Source organism: Fusarium graminearum, chromosome 1 (assembly GCF_000240135.3).
Source record: "Fusarium graminearum PH-1 chromosome 1, whole genome shotgun sequence".
NCBI lineage: Eukaryota > Fungi > Ascomycota > Sordariomycetes > Hypocreales > Nectriaceae > Fusarium > Fusarium graminearum.
Window position 1 is genome coordinate 11110773 of NC_026474.1, and position 17473 is coordinate 11128245.

The following is a 17473-nucleotide window of genomic DNA, read 5'->3' on the forward strand; positions in this document are numbered from 1 at the left end:
GCGTGTCGTGACATATTCTTGTTTTTGTTTCATCTTGGCTGTGAATCATGATTCTGAGCTGTCTAGACCAAGACTAACTACTGAAGGCCTAAGTTGATCAGCATACTGACTGTGGCTGAGATACATGTCTAATGAATTCCAAGGATATCTGCCATTCATATTGACAAGGTAAACCTGAAACAGACAAATATAGTATCATCTCGAGAGGCTTATTCTACTCACAGCCACAAACCCCAGCAATCCCAGCGGCAAACATCCCATCATCTCGCAAACATGACCTACCAAAGAACCTAAAGAACATACAGACTCGCACGCAATAGTACATAGACAGCCCCATATCAGCGGCCTACAATTACCCGAAATTGCATTCAAAACTTTACCTGAACGAACCCCTGGACTAAAAAAAAAAAACTCCTTGCTTTGAAACTAAAAAAAAAGTAAACTGACTCGAAAAGAAGAAAAGAGAAACACCAAACAAACAACCCAGTTATAATAAACAAAACAAAAAAAGAGTACATACAGAGTAGACAGCGTAGACAGCGTTCAATGTTACCACGGATACTTAGTAGGAGGTAGGCACTTCAAGCTCCAGCAATGGCCGCTCCCTTATCCGGCACCACGGGACGCTCCCCTCGGCTACAAGCGAAATAAGGCTATAAGCGAGATGAGCTAGGCGCCTTTTCTTACATGTATCCATTCTCTTGTTAGTGCTCACTTGCAAAGTCAAGTCCAAGGGGCTTGGCTTTGGGAGCGAGTCAGGGACAAACTACTTTCAACGATCGATTTAAGCCATTGGGGTTTCTGTTTAGATGACTCTCTTGACATATAGTCACTTACTGGGTGGTCTTGACAACTGTGTTACAGCCTCATTATCAAGACAGTATCTGTAGACACAACACAGATAAACATAATTGATTCGTCTTACATGCATTTCTACCTACAAACCGTGATTCCAATTCCTATATATCGTACACCCTTCATTATCGCCCTCCCCATCTCATCACATCTATCGAAAAGCCCACTGGTATCCGCTAAACAACAACCTCATCATCATCAGGATCCTCAATGCTTGTTCTTCGCTTCGCCTCTTTGACCTCCACAGCCTTTGTGTCGTCCGCTGCTGGTGTTCCTTCTTCTTCGACTGCCGACTTGTTCCCCTCCTTTTCCTTTTCGGCCTTTGACAGACCAAAAGGCCATAAACCGCTGAGTCCGCGGGTAGAAGCTTCCTTGGCGGGGTTCACGGGCTGAGGCCGTAGGACGGATTGATCACCGGCTGCGTCGTCTTCGGGCATTGCAAAATCCCCAAATTCGTCGTCATCGTCGTCGTCGCGTTCATCATCTGATTCATTCCCGTCTGGCTTGCCTCCTCGATCTCTCACCACGTCTCTCCACCATGCGCCCCGCCCGTCATCATCTTGAGGTTGGTCATCATCATCTTGAGGTTGGTCATCATCATCAAAGTCCTCTTCTGTATCGGCAAAAGGATCTGCGGTGTTATCGTCATCATCATCGTCGTTACTCAAGTTACCAGACGGCTGTGCTTGGTTGTTCTTCTGATGCATTGCCAACCGAGCCGCCAGCTGAAGTCTTGCCCGAGAAGGGGGAATGTTCAGCGGAGGCGGGGGCGGAGGTGGTGGGGGAATCGATGGAGGGTCCATCGAGCCTCCAGAGTTGTTCAAAGGATCCGTGTAAGCTCGGAACTAGAATTCTCTCGTCAGTACGAGCCCATGAGTGATCAGTTGACACTAGGAGATGTGATGTGATGAGATGAGGATAGGCGTCCGTGGAAAACTCTGGCATCGAAAACATGATCCCCCATTCCATTTCGTTCCTTCGTATGCGACATGCACTCCTAACTCTTTGTCTCCGTTGCCAAACACAACTCTATACAAATCCCAAATTTGGGCCATGGTCTAGACCCTGTACATGACAATCCTGCCGTGCCCATCCATCCACCCAATCTATCCCACAACGCCTGGTATAAATGCCTCAAAACCTCGCCAACATCAGCCTCGTGATCTCCTCAACATCGATCTCCTCAAGTGTCTCGAGGTCGTCAAGCTGTGGCATCACTCGACTTTGCCTGTTTCGCGTCTCACGTCTTGATCGGGGCCGATCAAGACTTCCCCAGTAGCCTACACCCTCCTAATGGTTGCCTGCTGGTTTTGAGACATCCTCAACCTGTTCCGCGTGCTGTTGCTCTTCATCCTGAGCCGATCCCCGAACCGGGGCTCCAGATCCATCCAGGTCCATGGGGGAACCTCTTGTGACATCCTGCAGATCCTCGAAATCAGGCGAATCGGCTCGGTAAGGCTCTGGGGAACGCATAATCACATCCTCAAGAGTTTCCGTTATGCCAGGGTATCCAGGAATTCCTCGATCCTCCCCATCTTCAGCGGAAGCACCACTCACCTCAGAATTGACGTCTTCCTCGTCTCCGTCTCCATCTTCGTCCTCCTCGTCACTGCTACTGCCGAAGCCAGACATTAATGTTCCGGCGCTGATGGTGAAAGGACCGATGCCGTTTCCGCTGTCCTGGTTGAGCTCGATGCCACCGTTCAAGCCAGCTTCAGCCAGGGCACTCGAGCCGCTGCCTCCGGAACCTCCGCTCAACCCAGAAAGGCCAACGCCTCCCAGTCCACTGCCGCCGCCCATGGCTCGGTTACCCATAGCAACCTCTGGTCGTACGCCTCCTAGAATGGCGTTATCTCGCTCGCGTGTTTCGGCGAGTGATCCCTCTACGTAACTGATCCATTCCTGGCTCATAACCCGGTCAAGGACTGTCTCCGAGAGGAGCTCCGGGGGGTGACGTTCGGTGAACTTGACAACCTCTTCGGCAATCAGGGTAAGGTGACCCATGTAACCCATGCGGGTCTTGGTCTTGGCCTGGGACTCATCGCTGGCCTTTTGGCCGTTGATGATGGCGCTTGTGATGTCGGCAGCTTCGAACAGGGAAACAGCCAGTGTGGGGTTGTAGCTGCGGTCCATGGGGCCGTTGAACACTTGCTGAACAATGTCGTAGACGACGTTGTGCAAGAAGTTGTTCCATGGGTAGCCAAAGAAGAAGTTCTGCAGGGTTAGAATACATTCCACAAGCGGCGCAAATGACTCACAAGAATCGTTGGTACAACGCGGTACTCTACGAACTGGTGCTTGAGGAAGTCTCCCACAACGGGCTCCTCTGTCTGACCAGCGGGCTGCTCTTCTGTGGGTTTGGAGTCCTTGACGTCCTCCTCCTTAGCCTCGGATGTTGAAGCCTCTTCAGTTTTAGGGGCATCAGCAGATGGCTTCTCAGGTGTCTGAGGTGGGCGATCAGCTCCCGATTCAGGCGCAGGTGGAGCAGAGAAGAGAGGCGCGGGTGTGTCCTCAGGTTGGGGAGAAAAGCTACGGGGCTGTTCGTCACCCTTGACAGAGGCATCGCTGGACTCAGTCTTGGTCTCGGGCTCGGAGGGAGCAGGAGTCAAGACGACTGAAGAGTCAGAGGCGTCCTCCTTAGGAGCATCTTCCTGCTTCGAGTCGCTCGGCTTCTGCTCTTCGACCTTTTCGTTGCTGGCCTCCTTGGTTTCTGTCTTTTCCTCCGAACCAGCCTTTGCTGGCTCTGCGGACGCAGGCTCGGTGGCCTTGACCTTTGTGGGCGACAAGGGTGCGACCATCAGATCTGGCTCGTCAAATTGTGTCTCCTCCACCTTGACAAGAGGCTGAGGAGGGCTGAGCGGCTCATCAACAAAGTCATCCTCGTCCTTAACAGATAGCGAAGTTGTGGAAACAGCTGGGATGTCATCCTCGGCCTTGACGAACTCGTGGGAGGTGTCCTCGCTCATCTCCTTGCTTGGCTCAACCTCCTCGAAACCATCATCATCTGCGTTGGTCACCTCGAGGCGTCGCTTCTCCTCGGGCGCAGGCGTCCGCATGGTAAGGTCATCGGCGGACTGGTCCTCCTCGTCCTTAGCAGGGTCCAGCTTGCCCTCCTTACGAAGACGTTGTCGTTCAATATCACGCTGAGCTGTGATCTGTTCGGAACCCGGTTCATTCAGCAAGCCCATGTTACTGCAGTGCAACAGCTCGGCCATGAGCTCGCATGTCTTAAAGCGATCAAAGCCAAGGGGTTCGAGCTTGACACCAAAGGTTGAGTCAATCTTGTCCTTCTTGGAAGGGACGTCCATGATGAGGCTCATGAACTTGGGGACGTTCTCGGCAAAGAGGCGGAGGAGGGTTCCCAGGTAAATGGGGTCGCGGCTTGAGGGCGCAGCGGTGGACTCGGTGCCCATGTCTGGATCATAGTCGGAGTTGTTCTTTCGGATGACCTCGATGATGATACCGACACCAACAGTCAGAGGGTTGCCACCGCCAAGCATGTAACCGATCAGCTGCTCGATGCATGGCTTGGAGACAAGTTGACGGGTAAGCTCGTTAGGACCGATGCATTGTTGCTCGTTTTGGGAGGCGTTGGCCGAGATAGTGATGATGGCTTTGATGAAGTCACCAGCAGCGGTTTGAACAACCCAGTTGTTCTCGGGACCAAGGCAGGAGAGGAGGCTCGGGATAATGTCTTTGGAGTACAGCCACTAGATAAATAACGTTAGCATAAATGCATCAATTTTGGTGAGGGGCGCGCATACCTCAACTATGCCCCCGCCGCCATCGTTTCGGTCTAGGGCGATAATCTTGAGGAGCAAGTCCATGACCATGGGGCACTCGACATGCTTGAGTAAATTGGGAACAGCATCAGGAAGAGAGACCAGAAGTTGCATCATCTCCTCGGTCTTCTTCTCGAATAAGGACTCGTTGACCTTTGTAAAGTAGCTCGCCTGGAGGGGATCGAGCGGGGCAGGGCGGGACAAGAACTTCCAAAAATCGCGAATCAATTGTCGATTGTCAGCGAGACCCTCGTAGATCGACCAGGTGTCGGAGCTGAGAATTTCGCAAGCTACAAATGCGTAGCGATTGCGCTTCTTTTCCAGCTCCTCTTCCTCATCGTTGCCCGGGTCGGTGGCGCGGGAGGATGCGCGCGGTCGTGAGAAGGAGAAGCGGTTCTTGGCCTTGGGGTCTTGTTCTTGTTCTGTGGCGGACTCGTCGGGGGACTCGACGGTCTCGAGCTTGGGAGCGACTACATAATCGAGTAGGTTGTCGAGGACCTTGTCGCTGCGCAGGTATTCGATGAGTTTTGAGTTGTGCTGCTTGAGCTCCTGGATCAGATCGCTCTCGTCGAGCAGCTCCTCGAGAGTGAAATCGGGCTTGTCGAGGATTGTGTCGATAGTGGAGATGTTGGCGTAACCGCCAAACCTCCAAAACATGGTGAAGGGATGCCCTTTGGCGCAGTCGCAGTCGCTTCGCTATCGCTATCGCAGGACTGGAGCGTTTTGGGGGAGCAAAAGGGTGAAAGAAGGATTGATGGAGGTGGAGGAGTCGAGATGGATCATGTAATCAATCAATCAAATCCGGTCGAGTCAGCGGGTCGGCGGGCGTTTTAGCAGTAAAGACAGTGTCTTGCTCTACTGCAGCGCTTCACCAAGCGTGACCTCAGCACAGCACAGCCAAGATGACGGATAAAAGAGGCAATAGAGGAACATTCGGTGAATAAACAAATGGTCAGTCAGACTGTGGCATTCCCGGAATGTCTGCAGTCACTGCCTTGATTGTGGGAAGCAATGGACAATAGGCTGTCGCAATCACTGGAAGCCAAGAACAGGGCAAAGTATAGGGTTTATAACGATCTAGAAAAGCCAAACACTGAGATTCCCCAGCCTGGAAGAAGGAACTCAAACAGTGATATAGTCAGAAAGGTTGTCACGATAAGGAATCAAAGTCAAAGTCAAGGTCAAGATCAAGATCAAGGCATGGAGGAGGTGATGGACGGAACCAAAAGCACGGGCGTCACAGCGAGCAGAGGGCCTGGGCGTCAACACCCTTTAGCGAGCGGCAGCGGCAGAGAGCGCCAACGAGAAAACAGAGCAGCCCGCACCTCGTAAAAAAAGCAAAAAGCTTGAATGGCACGCACGCGACACTAACATCCTTTGGGCGTCAATTTGCCTCCTCAGACCTTGATTTCACTGCACTTTTTTATGGCGGCTGCAGCGCTTCAAATTGAGGCTCTGTCTTTTGTTATTTGAGACATGAAGCTATTTTGATTCAACTGATGACTATGGTTGTTATCCTTCTCCTCTGTTCCAGCGAGTGTTTCTAGGCCTACCAGTACATATATCCATGTGCATATCACCTACATGCATGTGCCAAGCAGCTGTGGAGAGGATAAAAGGGGTAAACCAAACTGCCCTGATACAATGTGGAGGAGATTCTTGTCTGCTGCAATACCAAAATGCGAGTGAGCAATCTAGTGACGGTTACACAATCTCCAAAATGCTACCATCAAGAAGCCAATCGATCGAGTCTTGGACGTTGACACCATAGACTAGATTCCCTAGAACCGGCTATCTCATCACGGGCCTCCTCTTTTCCTTTTTCATCATCCCAACCCTGTATTGCCACGTTGTCTGTGCTCACCTATGACTGAGTGGACACTTTCGTCAGCACAGCACGCGTATCACGCATAGCACACATGGCATGCATGAGTATAGCATCATTACGATTATCCGAGTTGATAATCACAGGCCCCGGATTTTAATCCTCAAAAGACAACTGGGCTCAGGTAGATGGGGTCTATCTATAGCTGAAGCTACCTAATGATAAATACCTAGTGGTATCTGTGTTCTGTATGTTTGTTCTCGCCAAGTTCACTTCGCCAGCGTCTACCCTATATCTTCACTTGTTCAACAATCCCAAAGACATGGCATACAAAAACAACACACTCAAAACGCATATGTTCACGCCTCAAAGAACTAGGAGTGTAATCGAGAACTAAACCAACAATTCCGAAACGAGTGTATCTAAGAAATAGCGAATGTCCAGTTCCTTTCCGCCTCAAAAGGAGCTACTCAACCACTGGTTGACAGAAAAATTAACCTCCAAACTTTAGGAGGCAAAATTCAATAGCACAAAAACTCCAGTCCAAACCATAAGCTGACCTACTAATTTCGTCTCTTGTCCTCCTAACGGTCAATTTTCCTGACAACCTTAGGTCACTTACACCCAATCACCTTTCCTAAACGTTGTCCTCGTAGGAACACCTCCATTGTAAGCCAACAAATTCGGACTCCCAGCACCAGCATTAGCAATCACATTCTTGGTCGCCAACTGCTTAATCCTATCCTGCACACTCTTAACAGTTTTCAAACCCTCCTTCGCTCTGAGATACAGCGACAGACCCGCGACATGAGGACACGCCATACTCGTACCGCTCAACGTCTCAGTCGCACTATCGCTGCCGATCCAAGTACTCTTGATCGACACGCCAGGCGCAAAGATGTCCACAAAGGGGCCAAAGTTGGAAAAGCTGGCTCTGTTGTTGTTTTTGTCGATGGCGCCGACTGTGGTTGCGTTTTGGGCTGACGCGGGCGATGTGTCATTGGCGTTGACGTTGCTGTTACCTGCTGCTACGACGGTGTGGATGTTTTGACGGTATGCCATCTCCACGGCTAGATTGAAGGCATCGGATTTACCGCCGCCGAGGGACATGGAGATCACGGATTGTTGGTTACGACCAGGCGTGTTGGTAATGTTGTTGACTGCCCAGTTGTACCCGTCGAGAACGATGGCAGTAGTTGACTGTCAAGTGTCAGTAGTACTCGCGGCATGAAAAGACAGAGAAACTTACACTGCCAGAGTGAAAAACCTTGACTGCAATAAGATTTGCTCTCTTGGCTACACCATACACCTTGCCGGCAATGGTACCAGCGCAGTGGGTTCCATGACCGTTGACATCGACAAAGGGAACACCGGGATAGGCGTTGTAGCCAGGCGAGGCTCGACCTTGAAAGTCTCGATGCCCGTAGTTTATACCAGTGTCAACGAGATAAGCGTACATGCCGTTTCCAGCAGATGCATCATAGAGATAGTCGGTTGACCCAGTAGTACGATGCGAGATGGAGGCAAGACCCCATTCCGCGTTACGCTGGACGGTGGCAAGCGTTACTTTCTTGACCGGTTCAACGGCGAGGACCTATAAAGTTATAAGTATCATATCCTGAAAGCTAGTGCATCACTTACATCCTCGCTTTGGTTAATCCGTCTGATGGTACTCTTATCAAACTCACCACAGTACCCCTTAAACGTCGAGTTCCAAACCTTGTCAACGCCATCTTCACCACGACGAAGTAAACTCGCGGTGTGGATATCGTCAACCCATTCGATATGCTGCTCTATCTCAGTCTCGTTGACTTTGGGCTTCAGAGTGATGATGTAGTTGTCCTCGACAACCTCGCCGATTGTGAACTGGGCGAGAGCCGAGGGGAGCAGTGCCAGGAGGATCTTGACGGAGAGCATCTTGAAAAGAGAATGTGGTGTGATGAGGAGTCTGATGAGAGGAAATAATGAGGAAGACGTCCCTTCTTATAGGACATCCCCAAGCACAAGAGACGGAATTAGTAGGTCGGTTTATGCTACTTGGACAAGACTTCTTGGGCTGGTCATTTTCGTACCTTGATACTCAGGAGGCTGCCCACTGAACATCGTTCGCTCTTCGCCTCGGCATAAGTTCAATGGGCGTCGAGTAACCTTTACAGCCATATCCGAGTTCTCTCCAATCCGCCTCATGCCCCGACGCTCATTACTCGTTAAAGCATGGGATTTGTGCACCACTCTGCAACCCAATGTCTTTGACTCAACTTACACATTAATCTCCAGCCTATACACTCGTGGACGTAGATCCTGTCTAGAATTTTTGAAACCTTCTTCTCTCAGCCGTCGTACCAGCTTCACCAATCAGGGGTATCTAATCTCGAATGTCTGGCGATGGCAATTGAGACAGCCACGCTTAGGGACTCGCACAGAGTTCTTGGCTTGGGATGTATGATGATGGGATTGAGGATCAAGGGCTTTCTTGGTCAGGACTGAAGACGAAGGGCTGTATAGGGGCACGTTACTGGTCGTGAGATGATTATACGGCGGTGAGTGCTGTATGCCACGTAGAGCCCTTATCACTTGGCTTGAAAGCAGATATGAATATGTATGGCTGCCCCGGATTTACCGACAAAGATCTCCGGCATCATTACACGGAGCTACCGAAGCTGAGGAAACTGGGGTTGAGAAAAATTAAGGACGTGGTACGTCCATCCAGATGACCGATTTTATGATTCATCTTATCGAAAACCCCTATTCAAATCTATGCTTTCCCATGTTCTCCTCGTATGACACTCTATAGTATTACGCCCCTGCAACCGCTTTCGCCATAACCTTCATCCCCTTGTCAAACTCCGCCTTTACGGAGTTCACCTCTGCGAGCTCCTTCAAAACACCCCCTCGCCACCACCCATACCACTCGGCAACCTCAGCCAAGTCAACCTCGTCACGAGACAGCCACTCCACGAGTATCCGGTGCCACATGGGGAACATGTGCTGCATGAGCACCTCGGCGACGATCCTCCTGCCGAGGATGTACCGCCAATCCAGTATTCCCATGAGGACTGGAAGCGTGGGTTCTTGGTCCGAGGGCTCGACGGTGAAGTTTCGGCTGAGATATTTGCCCATCGAGGGGAGGACGTGGGACATGACAAGAGGACGCCATTGATCGCCCAACACACCCTTCCAGTCTTTGAGTCCCGGTAGTTCGCCCTTTTTGAACTCCCACACGTCGATGAGTTGTCTGAACTTTCGTCTCACGTCTGCCACGAGACCAGTACCCCTGGGGTCGAGATGATATGATGGTAGGTATTGAAGCCAGGGGAATAGCCAAATGTGTGGTAGGCGGTGGCTCTGGCGTCTGCTTTTGGGGTTCCAGTCTGAAACAGCAGTTTCTAGTTTTCGGACAATGTTGTCGATAAATTGTGCGCGAACAAAGACTGGTAGAAGATCATGCCAAGCGTCCATGGCACTTAGCATTGGTGCCGGATCCAAGACATCCCATGAGCGGACCGCAGTAAGGGCTTTGGGTAGCCAATTCTTGTACATCATGCTTTCGTAAGGTGTCGTTGACTTGTGGTGGCGACGGTAGATGTCGTCTGTATCAACCGACAAGGAATCCCACTTGCCGACAGCCTTGCCGTTGGAAGTTGCTGGCATGAGAAGTGGTAGCAGTTCTTTGATTCCTGAAGCGAAGCGTGTAGGCTCCTGAAGGAGATCCCATTCTGCCTCACGAAGGAATGGGTGGATAGCTGCAACAGCGATGTCGGCAATCTCTGATGTTGTGGCCTTGAGTTCAAGAGCTTTGTGTAGACATGCAATAAGCTGGTCCCAGTCGGCTGTCGCAAGCTCACCGCTCACCAATTCGGAAAATACCTGTAACCTTTCAAAGTCTGATCGCAAATCGTCCATCTCTTGCTCCTTCTCCTTCAGTTCCAAATCGATCCAGGTTTTCCTTTCTTGCAAGCTCTTCCATTCGTCGGAGAAAGCTAACAAATCTGCTTGCGCTCTCTTGACAAGCTTTCTTGCCTCGATAACTTCTGTCGATTCCGGTGTAGCGGTTCCTGTTGTGGGTGTCATGATGCCACTTGTCGAGGTGAGCATCTTGCTGCCTGGCCCTGTCATGTCCAGAATAGGAGCAAAGGCATCTGGAATATGGAGACCTGGGGCGGTAGCCTTGAGCTCCTCTGCTGTAAGGTATTTCGGCTTCTGTCGTCGTGGTGTACTCGTAGCACTGTCGAATGCACCTCCCAAGGACTTCTTCTTTGCCCTTTTGCGCTTCTTCTTCTCTTCCTCATCTGAATCAACCACCACTTCTCCTCGTAACTGAGCTTGTCGCTTCTCTTCTTTTCGCTCCTGCTCAGACTTTTCCTTCACCGCACCCAAACCGATACCTTGTGGTCGCAAGTTTGCTTCGATGATTACGTTTCGACCCTGTCCTTCTTTACCCAAACCTTTGCCCTCTTCGTAACCCATCTTGGCCATCATTCGAGCACCGAAAGATTTAGGATTTGTTTTGCCCTTTGCGCTGAACGCACTGGGCTGTGGTTTGTTGCGCGGCGTTGGAGAGCCATTATCACGTGTGTTCTTGAGGACTGGATCGTTCGCTGATGAGGGGACAAAGCCCATACCGAGAGGGTTCTTTCCATCGAATCGGGTTCGGAAGGCCGGGCGGGATGGTGCTTCGGCACTTGCGCTTCGACTTGAGTTTTGGGTATCGTTCTGAGCGAAACCGCGGGCAAGGCCTCCAAAACCGAGACCGATTCCACGGGTATTTTCTTCTTCCTCTTCGTCCTCATCCTCATCTTGATCCATGGCGCTTCCTAGCATTGGGCGATTGCTGTCAGACTCTTCATCGTCGTCTTCTTTCTCGCTGCCTGCGCCTGTAGAAACAAAGTTCATGCCCTTGTTTCTTAATGTTGTTCTTTTCCATTTTCGAGCTGGGCCGTCGTCCTCGCTATCGGAGCCAAAGATGCCTAGCGCTGCCTTTTCCTTGTTATTACGACCCGTGCGACGTCTCTTACGAGGGTTGAAGTCACCGAAGTCGTTGTCGGCGTCGAGGCCTGGCGCAAGATGTTCATCTTCAGATTCGGATGCTGATGAAGAATATTCGGCCGCGGCGGCTTTCGTTAGACGCGAGGGATCAAATGAAGATCCTGTTGAACCGTTCATGGTCGCTGTGTGGTTTGTGGTGTTGCGTAAAGCGATGATGGTTTTCGGGTGCGCGAGCGCACTTGGCTAAAGATTACAGAAAGACCTCGACGCGATAGGCGGAAGCTAACATGACGATGTTGGCGGACCTTCAATCTTATCTTCACGTGTTTGGAAAGCATCACGTGCGCGACCTCACCGGTGAATAGGTACTTTGTCAACTACTGAGTCGATCGACAGTGTTTCTTTACCACACAAATCTACCACTCTTACGCACTTTATTTCGGAAAGGTGGGCTATCGGCTTTGTTAGGGATTCTGTGATCATGGACTTATTTGTGTGATGGCTTTGCCATCTTCTGCAGGTACCTTCAGGCTCGATTTTATCGTCGCTGAAGAACCTGCCGGACACGACAACACCTCGACAACAAGCAATTTCGCAAGTCAACGTGAACTTTACAACCAACCGCCATCGTGAGTGCTTCGAGATGGTATACTACGTGGCACATTTAACAATTTGAACAAGATGGTCCGAACCAGTGTTTTGAGCGATGCTCTGAAGAACATCAACAATGCGGAGAAGGCTGGCAAGCGTCAGGTCCTCCTCCGTCCTTCCTGCAAGGTCGTCGTCAAGTTCCTTGAGCTTATGCAGGCGCAAGGATACATCGGCGAGTTCGAAGAACTGTCCGACAACCGCTCCGGCAAGATCGTCGTTCAGCTCAATGGTCGTCTGAACAAGTGCGGCGTCATCAGCCCTCGTTTCAACGTCCGCCTCGGCGAGCTCGAGAAGTGGGTGGTTCGACTCCTGCCTGCCCGCCAGTTCGGGCACATTGTCCTTACCACTTCTTCTGGTATCATGGTTCATGAGTCGGCTCGCCGAAAGCATGTCTCCGGCAAGATTATCGGTTTCTTTTACTAGATCCTGCGTGATAGCTGGGCTGGTCTCTAGGTAGCAGAATATGTCTTGCGCGGGGCTATGGTTTACCGTCGTCTTGCGCCAACGTTTCTTGTAATCTCCTAGGCTGGGTACCGATATTCACCTTTGCAGATGGGCTAGTTGGTACGATCACGTCGCCACAACGTTGGGTTGTTATGTAGAAATACGCAATAAACAAACAGTCAAGGGCGATAACAATTCGTACTTTTATTTTAGCGTGACTGGTGACACTGAAGCGTATGAAGCATGAAATACTGGATGACCAGTCTTCTCCAACCTGATCGGACGATGTTATACACGAAGCGTGCAAGACGTAGTCCACGCCGCAGTATAACTATAAATTGCCAGATATCATTCCAGCGGCATTGAAACACTGACTGCTGTTTGGTCCATTGTTTAGCTGCAATCTGCAATCTGCAAGACATGTGTTTGTGATGCTAGTAAACCTTCACCCTGCACCTTTGGGTCTTTTCTTCGCTGCAGTAGGATTAGGTCCTCAAAGCACCTAGCTGGGCACCCACAATTACATCCTTATCCTGCCTAGCCAAAGGTACAATTCATGTCATCTTTGAGATGAGGGCCCAACGGCAATTGCTTTTGGTGGAAACAATTAGAATACCCCTCATTAACTGCCTTAGTATGCACCTGACGGACCTCACTCACCCCGTATCCCTGACCAAAGGCATGAAATTTGAAGCATGACACGTCAACAGTTTGTGGGTTGCTGAGCAATTGAAAGCAAGGCGAAGCATACGCAGCTATTTCTTGCATCTTCTTTGGATGTGCTGTAACGGTTCATGCTACTAGAGCTTTGACCTAGAGGCTGAAAGCTGAAGATTTCCATGCGTTATTGAATCTGGATCCACTTCAACGAGAGGAATGGAGGAACCCGAAACCAGTAGCTGTGGCTTGAATCCCGTTCCTGTCTATCTGCAAGGGAGTTTGATCTGGGGAAATGATAGAAATCGCCATTTAGTGTATTTTTAGAGGTTGAACAGATTATCTTGAAAGAGTAGAATTACATTGTAAAGAAACATGGTTGTTAATGTTGATCATCATAACGTTTTGACATCGGTCAGTGTGTGGCTTAACTAACTGTCTGTGTCCTGTTTCTGGGGCAATGGTGGTAGATTGGGCGTCAATAAAAGAATTGTGACCAGGCTAGAGACTCAATTTGAATGACAACACACATGGCAGTCTTAGTATTTGGGGTCGGTCTATGACATACCATTTAACACATTGGATATCCCTTGTCTTTTTTCCTTTTTCTCCCCCTCAATTCGACATATACTTTCTGTAGCAGATCTATAGATACTCTGTACTTACGACTTCAAAGTAAAATTGTAAGTCCTGAAAACCCATTTCCGTCCCGTCCCCCGTATTCTGGCCCTGTCCCAAGTTCATTTCAGGCCTGTCGAAACCCCTGCTCAATCAGGTGACGGGCGCTTGTTGACTTTCCCCTCCAAAAAACGAAACAATGTGAGAGCTGGAACCCTTTATCCAAACAACAAGGATCCAGGAACAAATAAGAAGTCGTTACCTTGCTTGTTTTGCGGGTGCATCTATTACATACTGCATTTTGGATTGTTGCGCATCCTTCCTTCTTTCTTAGCATCACTAACATCATTTGCGCCGCCATATAGAGAAAGAACAACACAGCTGCTTTGTTTCCTCCTTAAAAACACACGCGACAACCACCAACCCTCTTCCCTTCTCGTGATACCCGTCTCTCTAGTCTTCGCTTTTACTCGGTATGTTTTACGAAGCCCCCCAACATCATCAAGGCCGGCTTTGCTCTTCCAGAGTGTTCCGCGCGCTCATGGCACCCGGAACCCAATAGCCTTATGATGGATCCCCCGAAGCGCTCCGGCCTATTTCATAAGCTAATTACCCGCCTAGTCAAGCTTTTAAAACCCAAGAAGCGACATCATACACTCGAAAGATACCCCGTCTCGAGCTCTCCTCAATACCAATTCTCCCTACAAGACGCAAACATGGCCGAAGAAGAAGATTTCAGCTCCATACCGCTCCCCGACCGTTTCGCTCACAAGGTCTGGAAGGTCAGAAAAGGAGCATACGAAGAGGCTACCAAGCTATTCGAAAAGTCACCCGACGAGTCGGACCCCTGTTTTCGACCCTTTTTGAACGAACCAGGCTTGTGGAATAAAGCTGTTCTCGACTCAAATGTTGCCGCCCAGCAAGAAGCCGTCACCGCATTGTGCGCCTTTCTCAAATATGGTGGAAGAGATTGCTGCTTAAGGACGCGGAATCAGACCATTACCCCAATGGTGGAGAAATGTCTCTCTTCGACCCGAGCCGTCATCAAGCAAAACTCCATCGAAGCTATTCTGCTCTATATTGAACTCGACGTCGCTGGACCTGTCATCGAGGACATGCTCCCTGGCCTGAACAACAAGGTCCCCAAGAACATTGCCGCGACATTCCACGCCCTCACACAGGTCTTCCACAACTATGGCTGCAAGGTTGTCGACCCGAAACCTGTGCTCAAAGCACTCCCCAAAGCCTTTGGTGCTGCCGACAAGAACGTCCGTGCTGAGGCTACAAACCTGACGGTCGAGCTTTACAGATGGTTGAGGGAGGCTATGAAGCCCATGTTCTGGAGCGAGCTTAAGCCTACCCAGCAAACTGATTTGGAAGCACAGTTCGAAAAGATCAAGGCCGAGGGCCCGCCCAAGCAAGAACGTCTGCTCCGATCGCAACAAGAAGCTCTTGCCGCTGCCCCCGAGGGTGGTGAAGAAGGCGAGGAAGGGGAAATAGAGGGAGAAGATGCCGAAGAAGTTGATGCCTTTGATCTGGCTGAGCCTCAAGATATCAGCAAGAAGATTCCCCCCAACTTTAGCGACCAGCTCGCTTCCTCGAAGTGGAAGGACCGAAAAGAAGCGGTTGACGCTCTGCACGCGGCACTCAACGTCCCTCGTATCAAGGAAACCGACTTCAACGAGGTCTCCCGCGGCTTGGCCAAGTGCATGAAAGACGCCAACGTTGCTGTCGTTGTTCAAGCCGCCCTCTGTATCGAGCTTCTCGCGAAGGGCCTCCGCCAGGGCTTTGGTAAATACCGCGCCACAGTTATGCAGCCCATCATGGATCGCCTCAAGGAGAAGAAGGCTGCGGTAGCCGATGCTCTTGGAGCCGCCTTGGACGCCGTTTTCGCCTCTACCAGCTTGTCTGAGTGCATGGAGGATATTATCGCCTACCTCAGCAACAAGAACCCCCAGGTCAAGGAGGGTACCATGAAGTTCCTGATTCGCTGCCTAAGGACAACACGAGATGTGCCCAGCAAGCCTGAACAAGCAACCATCTGTGAAGCTGGTAAGAAGCTTCTGGCCGAGTCCACCGCTGCTCTTCGAGACGGCGGTGCCGAGATTCTTGGTACGGTCATGAAGATTGTTGGCGAGCGCGCTATGGGACCCAACCTGGAGGCACTGGACGATATTCGCAAGAACAAGGTCAAGGAGTTTTTCGAGGTCGCCGAAGTGAAAGCCAAGGAGAAGCCCAAGCCCAAGGCTGCCCCTCCCCCCAAGGCCGCTCCCGCTAAGAAGGTTATGGGTGGAAAGAAGCCACTTGCCAAGAAGCCAGCTCCCGCTCCCGTCGCTGCTCCCGTGATGCCCGACGAGCCTCTCGCTCCTCAGCCTACGCCTCGAGCGGCCCCTGGCAAGCTTACCAAGCCTGGTCTCGGTGGATTGAAGAAGAAGGTAATTGGAGGTCCCGCTCCTCCTGGCTCTCCTCGTCGAGTCCCCTCGGCGCCTGTTATGCCTGACGATGATGAACCAGCCCCTCCTCCTCAACCACGTATGGGTCTCTCTCGTGGTCTTGCTGGACGCTCTCTCGCCAAGCCTTCTGCGCCCTCGCCTCCCATGGAACCCGCCTCACCCCCTCCATCCAGCGGTCTTACTGCTGTGGAACGAGCCGAGATCGAGGAGCTTCGGGCAGCCAACGATCGACTGGTTCGCCAAGTTGAAGAGATGCGACAAGAACGCAGCAAGTTCATGTCGGAGATTCAAGAACTCAAGAACCAGAATGCTGGCTTGATTGAGGACCACACCCGCGACGTGCTGAGTATCAAGGCCAAGGAGACGCAGCTGGTCCGCGCAAGAAGCGATGCGGAGGCCACGGATCAGACCAACGACCGCTTGAGGCGTGAACTGGAAAGACTTAAGAAGGCTTTGAGTCACGCTGAGAGATTCGACAATGCCGGAAGCGGCATGAACAGTCCTCGCCGCCTTGCCTCACCCACAAACGACGACGTTTACCGAGATCACGGACCACCATCTGTCAACCGCCATAGAATGAGCATAGCAAGCAGCATGTCTGAAGAGAAGGAAAACGGCGAGCCTATGGCACCCCCTCGAAACAAGTTCAGTCCGGAGATGCGATACGCTGGCAGCGCAAGCTCATCAGGTCGCGGATCACCCGCACGAGGTTTCAGAAGCGCACGACCCTATAATGATGAAGAGCATGTACCAACACCAACCCAACGGCCGATGTCATCACTGCCTCAACCAACAGGTAACGGTGCTGAGAGCTGGAGGAGAGCGGCTGAGGTGACGAGTCAGCTGAAGGCTCGAATTGAACAGATGAAGGTATGTTGATCCATGTTTCTGTTGTCGCTGTCATCGTAACTAACATGTTTGCAGGCAAAGCAAGGACTCGCTCGACCTTAGAATTGTCAAGAAAAAATTGTGCGATGAGTTTTTACTACAATACTTTTAATGATGATGATGCTTTGGGAGGTTCATCGCGGAAAAGCTGGGATGGGTATTCTGGGACAGAGACAGACGGCCCCAGTCCGGTTGCATCTTGACGGCGTTAGAACTTGTGCCACCATCTGCTTTGCTTCGCTTCAAGGGGTCTGATAGAATTATACATGGGCCACGGCTGTCTTGGGATTGTACGGAGCAATGCCCGCGGCGGG

At 51.0% G+C, this 17473-nt stretch overlaps 6 protein-coding genes across 6 annotated transcripts; 3 read left to right on the forward strand and 3 right to left on the reverse strand.

Moving 5' to 3' along the window:
* Nucleotides 1-1031: 1031 nt before the first annotated feature.
* FGSG_10524 (uncharacterized protein) lies at nt 1032-5294 on the reverse strand (the record flags this gene model as incomplete). Its single annotated transcript, XM_011321215.1, has 4 exons — nt 1032-1700; nt 2182-3069; nt 3114-4565; nt 4620-5294. The coding sequence occupies 4 exons, from the start codon at nt 5292-5294 to the stop codon at nt 1032-1034; spliced, it is 3684 nt and encodes a 1227-aa protein (XP_011319517.1).
* Nucleotides 5295-5648: 354 nt separating this feature from the next.
* Nucleotides 5649-5969, forward strand: FGSG_13779 (uncharacterized protein; the record flags this gene model as incomplete). Its single annotated transcript, XM_011321216.1, has 1 exon — nt 5649-5969. One exon carries the CDS (start codon nt 5649-5651, stop codon nt 5967-5969), a length of 321 nt encoding a protein of 106 aa, XP_011319518.1.
* A 1111-nt stretch (nt 5970-7080) lies between these two features.
* FGSG_10525 (alkaline proteinase precursor) lies at nt 7081-8379 on the reverse strand (the record flags this gene model as incomplete). The annotated part of the gene is made up of 3 exons (XM_011321217.1): nt 7081-7662; nt 7712-8056; nt 8104-8379. The coding sequence occupies 3 exons, from the start codon at nt 8377-8379 to the stop codon at nt 7081-7083; spliced, it is 1203 nt and encodes a 400-aa protein (XP_011319519.1).
* Nucleotides 8380-9258: 879 nt separating this feature from the next.
* On the reverse strand, nt 9259-11625 carry FGSG_10526 (uncharacterized protein; the record flags this gene model as incomplete). Its single annotated transcript, XM_011321218.1, has 1 exon — nt 9259-11625. The coding sequence occupies one exon, from the start codon at nt 11623-11625 to the stop codon at nt 9259-9261; it is 2367 nt and encodes a 788-aa protein (XP_011319520.1).
* A 504-nt stretch (nt 11626-12129) lies between these two features.
* FGSG_10527 (40S ribosomal protein S22) lies at nt 12130-12522 on the forward strand (the record flags this gene model as incomplete). The annotated part of the gene is made up of 1 exon (XM_011321219.1): nt 12130-12522. The coding sequence occupies one exon, from the start codon at nt 12130-12132 to the stop codon at nt 12520-12522; it is 393 nt and encodes a 130-aa protein (XP_011319521.1).
* Nucleotides 12523-14534: 2012 nt separating this feature from the next.
* On the forward strand, nt 14535-17222 carry FGSG_10528 (uncharacterized protein; the record flags this gene model as incomplete). Its single annotated transcript, XM_011321220.1, has 2 exons — nt 14535-17141; nt 17196-17222. 2 exons carry the CDS (start codon nt 14535-14537, stop codon nt 17220-17222), a joined length of 2634 nt encoding a protein of 877 aa, XP_011319522.1.
* Between the last annotated feature and the right edge of the window lie 251 nt (nt 17223-17473).